Here is a 9852-nt window from a genome sequence, read left to right on the forward strand (position 1 = left end):
TGGGTTGTTGGTAGAAAGTTATAGATTTCAATAAAAATTAATTGAATTATGTGAATTAATTCTATGATAAAATTGATTTGTTTGCATAAATTTATCTTTGTAAATTGAGATAGATAAGTATGTCACAAGATCGAAAATTAGGCATCCAAGTTCTAGCTCTACTCATCCATCTACCGCTTCAACAATAGCTCCGAAAATTCAAAGCAAAACATTTATTTCAGATGTTGATTTAGAATCTCTTGAAGCTGATCCGGGAATTAGAAAGCCCATTGAAGAATATAATCCTAATATACGTGATGATATTAGGAGATATTATATTCTTAAAAAGCCTTGCCAACCTAAGGATCATAAATTTCCTAAAACTAAGTTTGGGAAGGAAATGCGGCAATGTTTTCCTGATTGGTTTAATGGTCGTAAGTGGTTGGAGTATAGCATAATAAAAGATGCTGCATTTTGTTTGTGTTGCTATTTGTTTAAAAATGAATGTGAAAGTCGTGGATATATGGTTGATGCTGCTTTCACAAAGACTGGCTATAGAGCTTGGAACAAAGCTACTGAAAGATTTAGAGCTCATGTTGGAGATATAAATAGCATCCACAACAAGTGTTTCAACAAGATGCTTGATTTGATGAATCAATCACATTCAATACACACTTCCTTTGATAAAAAGTCCAAGAAAGAAAAAAGTGAGTCTCGGCGTCGTTTGAGTGCTTCAGTTGATGTGACAAGATTTCTCTTGAAATTAAGATTATCATTCCGTGGACATGATGAGAGTCGATCTTCTTCAAATAGAGGTATTTTTCTTGAACTTTTGCAATGGTATGGAGATATTAATGAAGATGTTGGAAGCATTATTTTAGAAAAAGCTCCAAAAAATGAAATGATGTGTTCTCCAAATATTCAAAAGGATATTGTTGATTCTTGTGCTAAGGAAACAATCAAATCTATTCTTGAAGATTTAGATGGGGATTATTTTGGGATACTAGTCGATGAATCAAAGGATGTATCACACAAGGAGCAAATGACACTTGTTTTGAGATATGTTAACAAAGAAGGAGAAGTGATAGAGCGATTTGTTGGTATTATTCATGTTAGTGATACATCTGCTTGTTCATTAAAGGAAGCAGTATACTCTTTTCTTTCAGATCACTCATTAAGTCCATCCCAAATACGTGGGCAAGGTTATGATGGAGCTAGCAATATGCAAGGACATCTAAATGGTCTCAAAACTTTGATTTTAAATGAGACTCCATCAGCATATTGCATTCATTGTTTTGCCCACCAATTGCAGTTAACACTAGTGGCTCTTGCAAAGAAGGATTCAAATATAAATGACTTTTTTTGCTTAGTTACTAATGTGTTAAATATTGTTGGAGCATCTTTTAAGCGCAGAGATTTACTTCGGAAACACCAAGCTGAACAGTTAGAGGAGTTGCTCATATCAGGGAAAGTGCATACTGGGCGAGGATTAAATCAAGAACGTGGGCTTCAGCGGCCAGGTGATACTCGTTGGGGTTCTCATTGTAGAACATTAGATAATCTTATTGTTCTATTTCCATTAGTTATTCATGTGCTTGAATTTACTGGATGTGAGTGTCCAAGCTATACTGATAGACTTCTTGCTAAAACTCTTGTGGATACGATTAAGAAATTTGATTTTGCCTTTATGCTGCACTTGATGTGGAAAGTTCTTATGATGACAAATGAATTGAACTTCTCATTACAAAGGATGGATCAAGATATTGTCAATGCTATGAGATTTCTTGCTTTTACAAAGCAAAGATTGCAAAATATGAGGGATAATGAATTCGAATCATTAATGGATGATGTTTCTTCTTTTTGTGATAAACATGATATAGTCATTCCGGAGATGGATGCTAGCTACTTTCTTGGGAAGTCAAAGCGTAAAGCTCTTGATGTTACATATTCTCATCATTTGCGTGTTGAAATATTTTATGCTGTTATTGATTTGCATCTTCAAGAGCTTAATAATCGTTTTGATGCTGTGAGTACTGACTTACTTCTCGGTATGGCTAGTTTGAATCCAGTTAATTCATTTGGTAGTTTTGATAAGGGCAAGATAATGAGGTTGGCTGAATATTATATGAATGAGTTTGACAGCAACAAGCTTCGGGATCTCAGTTTTCAGCTTGATAACTTTATAGTTTATGTCCATGGTTCTGACAAGAGGTTCTTCAACTTGAAGGGAACCAGTGATCTTGCTAAAGTATTGGTCAGGTCAGATTTGTATCAAATTTGGCCACTTGTTTATTTGCTTATCAAGTTGACTCTCATTCTTCCCGTTGCTACTGCTTCTGTGGAACGAGCTTTCTCATCCATGAAGTACATTAAAAATGAACTTCGCAATAGTATTGGTGATGAATTTTTGAATGGTTGTTTAGTTTGCTATGTAGAGCGTAAGATATTTGCAAATGTAAGCAATGATGCTATTATTTATCGTTTTCAACATATGAAAAGTGGTCGAGCACAATTATAACTTTAAGACTAGAAGTCTCTTTTTGTAATGATAATATTACTAGTAGGTCATTGTGACTTATAACTAGTGGTTGTTTTTGATGATGATAATATTAATCGTTGTTTTATTTTTTTACTTTTTTTTATTAAAGAGTTTGAGTTAGTATACGTTTACTTTTTTTATTAAAGAGTTTGAGTAAGTATACGCTTACACTATGTGATTGCTAACATGTTTATGTTAAAGGAAGTGAGCACCCACAACCTTTAAATCTTGAATCCGCCACTGGATTTGATCTGTATATTCCATGGCTATAGAACTGGGGTTGAGATTTAAAGAAACATGGATTAAATAATTAGATGAATTTGATAAATTTGATGAAAAGAGAGAGGACAATGAGTTGGAATGTAAATTGTTGTACTTCAACATACAACAAACAAAAGAAGTAGAACAGTAAATCTATTTTTGGTTGTTTAAAGCACAAATTTAGATAATTTTTGGTATGCGAATATTTCTGGAAATAAGCGTATTTTATGTTGCTACTGTCAAGTATACTCCTAGTTCAACAGTAAGAGTTACATTGTGATGTTAAATATAGATTGTTGTTAACAGTAGTGGATAGCCAGAGGAATTTCTTGAGCTACAACAAGATGGAGATATTTAGAATTTTAACTTGTTGCTTAAATTGAAGGACGAATAAGTTGGTGAATAAGATAGTTTGACATAATGAGAGTCAAAACTTAAACCAGAGAGTTGGATATTTAAAATAGTTATCAAATTAGCTTAAACATAGAAACTAACGCGAGATCGATATTATGTGAATTTTAGATTGATCGAAGGAAGTCATAAGGATTGCTTGAGGTGACAAGTTTGGTAATTCGACAGGAGTACTGTGAGTAGTAATCTTACCACAATTTGTATTTCACAAATTTCATGATTTTTACACGGTTTATAATGTAAATGTGTTATCGAATATTTTGAACTTGCATGTGGGACGAGTTTTATACTTGATATCATACTAAAATGATTATTTGAGATGATCTCATTTTTATAAGATATGATTATTGTTATTGAAAGGATTTTACACTTATTTGAGAAATGGTATTTTGACATGTGATTATTAAACTTTGAAATAATATGATTTGATAATATTTAAATGTTCTGTTCAATTTTAAAATGGTTCTATTGATTACAAGAAAAGTATAAATGGGAGTAGACGTTGATGAGCCTTGTAGCTAATGATGGGTTCGTTAGACCTGGTGCACCTTGTAGTTATAGATTACCCATAAAGCCCTTGCTAGTAGGAAGGTAGAATTAGCATACCGTTATTGATAGCCCTCGAGTAGGGATCTACTGATGATATGAATATTTAACTCCTTTATGAGGAGTTCACTGTTATTGGTTACTTCTTAAAGAGAAGGCCACATTGATTACATGTTTCATCTTGGGAAACCTCCCAAATATAAGATTTGATATGAAAGTGTTTTTCTGAGTTTACTAATAAGTGTTGACATTTATTTTGCTTACATGAGGCAAATAAGATTGAATATTATTATCGTTTCTGAAAAAGTATTGATTTTACCATTTGATTTTCATACTAGTATGATTTCTGTCTTGTCCCTCATTAAAATGGTTGGGGTTAAGTGTTATTACTCACTGAGCTAACATCTCACTCCTCGCTAAATGTTCTTACAGAGAACTCTGGTGATATTGATGAGGATTTCATTAACTAGAGAGTGATTTGATAGCATTTAGTGAGCCCCTCTTCGCGTGGCAAGAGATTTATTGATTTTCTATATTTTTTTAAAACTCTTAGAGTCACTTCATTTGTCAGTCCTTTATTAAAGTCATGGTCATTCCTTCGTATTGTAGTCAAGTAACTAGTTTTAAACTTCTTTTTGTAATTGGAGAAGCATTGGTATAATTGTGTGGCAATTGAATTGTTGATGGATATTGGGTCGTGAGTTAGAGATGTTATTAGTTTTATTGTTGAATTCTAAGATAGGAAAGAATTGGAAAGGCCCAAAAACAAAGGAAACTCTTCCCGATTTTCTGTAGATTTATATTAAGGCCTTCTCTGGGATTCTTTCCCCTTAGCGCCGGTCACAGACCTAATTTGGGTCGTGACAAAGTTGGTATCAGAGCCTAAGTTATTCCTGTGACTCATGGAGCACACGTTAGTAGTAGAATCTCAATTATTGTTATGTTGCCAGCCATTTCTATAATCGTGATTCTGCGAGGGTGTGATAGGATGTGTCTGTCTTTCTTTCTTACTCTGTATTGTGTGTGATTGATAGAGTCAACTAGATGAATCTAACATTGTTTATCTTTTCAACACATGTCTTGAACTTAGTCGCCCAATAACAAGAATAGTCCAAAGGTTCGGAGGAATCAAGGGTCACCTTTGTAAACACCCATCTTTCCCAATTAAGGGGAAACAAACAAAAGTGGTTGGAAAAGCCAAGAAAGAGGTTCTTATGTCATTGTGAGGAATTTTCGTGCACCCATGTGATAGGTAATATATTTTTCTCTGAAAAGAGTACTACTCTGCACTTTAGCAACATGAGAGTGTTACCATTGAGACACTTAACCTTCCGTACCGATCCAAAGATAATAATGGACATAATGAATGGAGTCAGGCAACAAAATAGGGCCCAAGACTAGCTCCAGACAACTCCAAAGATTAAGATTTGTTTCACAAAGAAAATAAAAATATAGGCTTGAGAGTTTCTAAAGATGAAACCTCCCAGGTTATAGCAACTCAAAGTTCCTTAAAGGTTTTTGGTAAAGATTCTTGGGTGAAATACTTAAAGCTTTACGAGTTTTAGCATGTTCCAACAAGTGTATTGTAGATGTGGACGCGTACAAACAATGAATATGTCAAAATTCATGGTATAATATTGTATTGTTCGAAATACCTATAGGGCAACACCAATGACTCGGGCGATTCACGAAGTTATTATGGATTGTTTCTTTCTAGACAGTTGAAAAAGAGTAACTTCATAAGAAATTTTAAAGAATTTGTTCAAAATGATGGTTGGAACTAATATATGACTCCAGATTATTCAATTGGCTAAATATGCTCCCTATTTATTATCTAACAAAGTTTTTTGAAGGTTTAGAAATTTTTGAAAGGATGGTTGGCCTCTTAGACTGCGCAGTAACCTCGCACACAAATGGTTTACCTACTTTGAGGTTGTTGACATTTCCTAGCACATTTTGAAAAACATGTTAAGTTATAAAAAGAGCAACCATGGATTCATGCTAGGTTGAAACTGAAAAAAAAAGAGAGAAGGAAATCTCAGGCTCTAGAAATTAGTGATGTTATACCATGATGAGGGTTCAATATTTACTAAAGGGCATAAGGGAGGAGATATCTAGTCTAATTTAGAAATGGTATTGGTAGTGACATAATTTAAAGATGTATTTTTGTGGATTTGCCAAAACCTACTAGAACGATAAATAGATTTTTCTATTGACTTTTTGTGTGAAGTGCAACCCTTTTGATGCCCCTATATCGTATGACACAAAAGGAGTTCAGAAGCGATAAATAAATAATTGTATGTCATATTAAATAAAGGTTCACTAGACAGAAGGTATCACTATGGCGTGCTTCGACTACATACTTTTGAACAAAGTAACGACATAATAAATCCTTGTTGTTTGGAATAGTTTTCATACATGATTGGTTACAATGAGTCATCCTCTTGTCGGAAAATCAATCCTCACTTTGGGTTATTATCAACTTACAATCAAAGAAAGATGATATTTCTAAGACCACCTCCAAATTTAAGTGCAAATATTATGAGTTCCCTGTGATATCTTTCAGACTGGTCAATGTTAAATGTGCATTTGTGGACTTAATAAATAGGGTGTTCAAGATATTTTCTACAAATTGTTTATTGTCTTTGCAGATGATATTTCTGTATACTCTCATAGATGAGAAGAACATAAAGATGAGGAGGAATTGGTTACAAACATTGTGAGACATCGACACTCTGCAAATGCTAAGTACAATTGTGACTAGACTCAATAGCATTGCTCGGGTGTGTTGTATCTAATGATGGGATTTCGGCGACACCTAAGTTTGAAAAAGTAGGTTAGAAATGATACAAGCCCACTACTCTTTCTGTAAACAGAGAAATATGAATAGATGCTTTTAGAAGCTCAAAATATTTTTGATCACCATAACAGTGTTAGCCTTCCAGTTAAGTTTTGGAGGATTCATGACGCTCTGTGATGTTTTGAGGGTGAGATTATGATGTGTTTTGATTAAGAAAGATTTTGTGATAGTTATACTTTGAGATATCTGGATAAGCATGCGCAAAACCGCCCTCTCATAATTTGAAGGTGGTTACAATGGTATTTGCACTAAAGTTCGAAAGCAGTCTTATACAATGAAACCAATGAAAATTATACAAATCGCAAGAACCTAAAATGTGTGTTCCAAAAAAAAAAGATTTGATCCTTCCATTTACACGGATGGACAAAACTACTCTATGTTTATGTAAAATTTTACTATTCGACGTCATCTGGGAAACAAAGTTGTTTAGATAGATGCATTGAAAAGGAAATCCATAGGTTATATGGAACATATTGCTCACTCAAATGACTTTTAGCTGGTGAAGAAGTGGAAGTGTTTGGAGAGTCCAGATAATATAACAACATGCTTCTTTGTAGGACAGGCAGGCTGGACGATGAAACATGCAGATGAAATTGCCTAAGTATGGCTACTTATATAAGGGAATATAGCTCATGCGAAAGGACTTTTAGCCTAGAATTTGTACATACTCAGGGATACAAGTATCAAATTAGTGTGAGAAACACAGAGATACACTGTTTGCTTATGTTCAGCTCAAGTCTTTTTTGGCAACACACATCAAGGCCAACTAATACGAGGATGAGAAGTTCTCTAAATATCGAAATGAGATTCTAGCGGGTAAATACAAGGATATGACTTTTGATTATTATGTTATTTCCCTTTAACATAGATGGTTTAAGGCAGATTATTCTTGAGGAAGCCATAACTCTAACTATACTATAGGTCCGGGATCACTAAGAAGTAATATTTCCTTAAAGAATTATATTGGTAGGAGAAAAAAAATGTTGCTATCCTTGTTTATAATTGTTTGACTGGTTAACAAGTTAAAGTTGAGCATCAACGACCGTTAAGATTAATACAACAACTCATGATCTTTAGAGTGAATATGAAAGCATTACCATGGATTTTGTGATCCATTTTCCATGAACCCCTAGAGGTTATGACTCTGTATGGGTAGTTGTAAGTCGACTAAACCGGGACATAAAGGAGGGATATAGTAGAGAAATGAATGAATGGAATTTTTGACTCTATGAGGTTCCATTATTGTTTATATTGGACGGTAAATCACAATGTACAACATATTTTTGAAAATTGTTTGTATTAAACCTTGACTACATTTTCAGAGGATATGCTAAAATCTTTTGTTCTNATGGAATTTTTGACTCTATGAGGTTCCATTATTGTTTATATTGGACGGTAAATCACAATGTACAACATATTTTTGAAAATTGTTTGTATTAAACCTTGACTACATTACCAGAGGATATGCTAAAATCTTTTGTTCTTAATGTAATTGAGGTAGTTGAGATGCTTATCTAGCATTGGCTGAAATTGCCTTATCACAACAACTCACACTTACGCAATATATTGAATTATGATAGGAGAAGTCTTTCTCCTATCAGAAAGTATGATATTGGAGACATTAATGTATTGGGACCAGACTTGGTATTGAAAGCTTGGTAAAGGTTCAGTTAGTCAGACAAAAGTTGCTCGCAATTCAAGTAGGTGAAAGTCTTATACATATAAGAGGAAAGGAAATTTAGAGTACATAGTTGGGGACAAAACCTTCCTAAGAGTCGATCAAGGAATAGCATGAAGTGATTTGGAAAGAAGAAGAAGAAGAGGAGGAGAAAATTTGAGCTCAAAATTTGAAAAACCATATAAAATTTCTTGACTAGGTAAGAGGGTGGTGTCGTATCATTTAGGACTTCCTTTTTGTGATGTATTTTACTCGTCCAGTATGTCATGTCTGCTAAGAAAATGTATAAAAACCTCTTCTCATGTGCTTGAAGCACCAATTTCTATTATTGACATATGCAGAGAAACCAATGGCTACTATTGAAAAACAAGTGAAAGGGTAACGACCAAAATTTATCCGTAAAAGTCTTATATCGAAATAAAACTATTGACGAAGCTACTTGAAAGTTGGAAAATGACATGCGAGTCAAAGGTCCTCAATTACTTCCATCCACAAGTATGCACTTGTTTAAATTTGGGGACCGAATTTCTTAAGATGGAGAGAATGTAGTACCTTATAATTAATTAAGGGCATATCTGTCTTTAGTTTTATAAAAGGGATAGATAAGAAATTGGCTTTAAAAAAGAAGAGGAAAATTAAAAGTCAATGGGCTTAGCCCATCTTGTACGTGAAAAGGAAGGGCAATTACCTTTCAGCTTTAGAAAAAAAGAGAGGCTGAAGTCAGCCATCTGAAGGAAAAAAAATATAAGATTTGTTGTCTTACGTTTCAATAAAGAAGCGATGAATGAAGAAAAAAATTCAAGACCTCGATTCACAAGTAAATAGAGAAGCAGGAGAGGAAGGTAAGTTTTTAACCTAGTTTACAGATTTAATTTGTATATTCCATGACTATAGAATTGGGGTTGAGATTTAAAGAAACATGGATTAAAGAGTTAGAGGAATTTGTTAAATTTCATGAACGGAGAGAGGACAATGAGTTGGAGTGTAAATTGTTGTACTTCAACATACAACAAAGAAAAAACGTAGGACAATAAAGTTATTTTTGGTTATTTAAAGCTCAAATTTAGATAATTATTGGTATGAGAATATTTCTGTATATAAGCATATTTTATATAGCTACTGTCAATTATACTCCTAGTTCAATAGTAAGAGTTACATTTTGATGTTAAAGCTAGATTGTTGTTAAGAGTTGTGGATAGTTAGAGGAATTGTTTGAGCTACAACAAGATGGAGATATTTAGAATTTTAACTTGTTGCTTAAATTGAAGGACGAAAAAGTTGGTGAATAAGATAGTTTGACATAATGAGAGTTAAAACTTAAACCCGAGAGTTGGATATTTAAAAGGGAAAATTACGCGGTTAAACAAACTTATACTACTTAATTACTCATCATAGCTATAGTTTGCTATAATTATCACTCACGACTAACATTATACATTAATTACGCGGTCTGACTTCGAGTTTGTATAATTAGTCATGTTTGTATATGTATAATTCGTCAGAATATATAAATACATATGTATAATATACAATTATCTAACCTATATACATATACAATTCACCTCTCTCTCACTCTCT

General features: G+C 33.4%; 1 protein-coding gene across 1 annotated transcript; it reads left to right on the forward strand.

Annotated features, from left to right (window-relative positions):
• The first annotated feature begins 379 nt into the window (after positions 1-379).
• On the forward strand, positions 380-2497 carry LOC125855184 (uncharacterized). The gene has a single exon (XM_049534872.1). It carries the CDS (start codon positions 380-382, stop codon positions 2495-2497), a length of 2118 nt encoding a protein of 705 aa, XP_049390829.1.
• The last annotated feature ends 7355 nt before the right edge of the window (positions 2498-9852 follow it).

The sequence above is a fragment of the Solanum stenotomum genome, chromosome 1 (assembly GCF_019186545.1).
Source record: "Solanum stenotomum isolate F172 chromosome 1, ASM1918654v1, whole genome shotgun sequence".
NCBI classification, from domain to species: domain Eukaryota; kingdom Viridiplantae; phylum Streptophyta; class Magnoliopsida; order Solanales; family Solanaceae; genus Solanum; species Solanum stenotomum.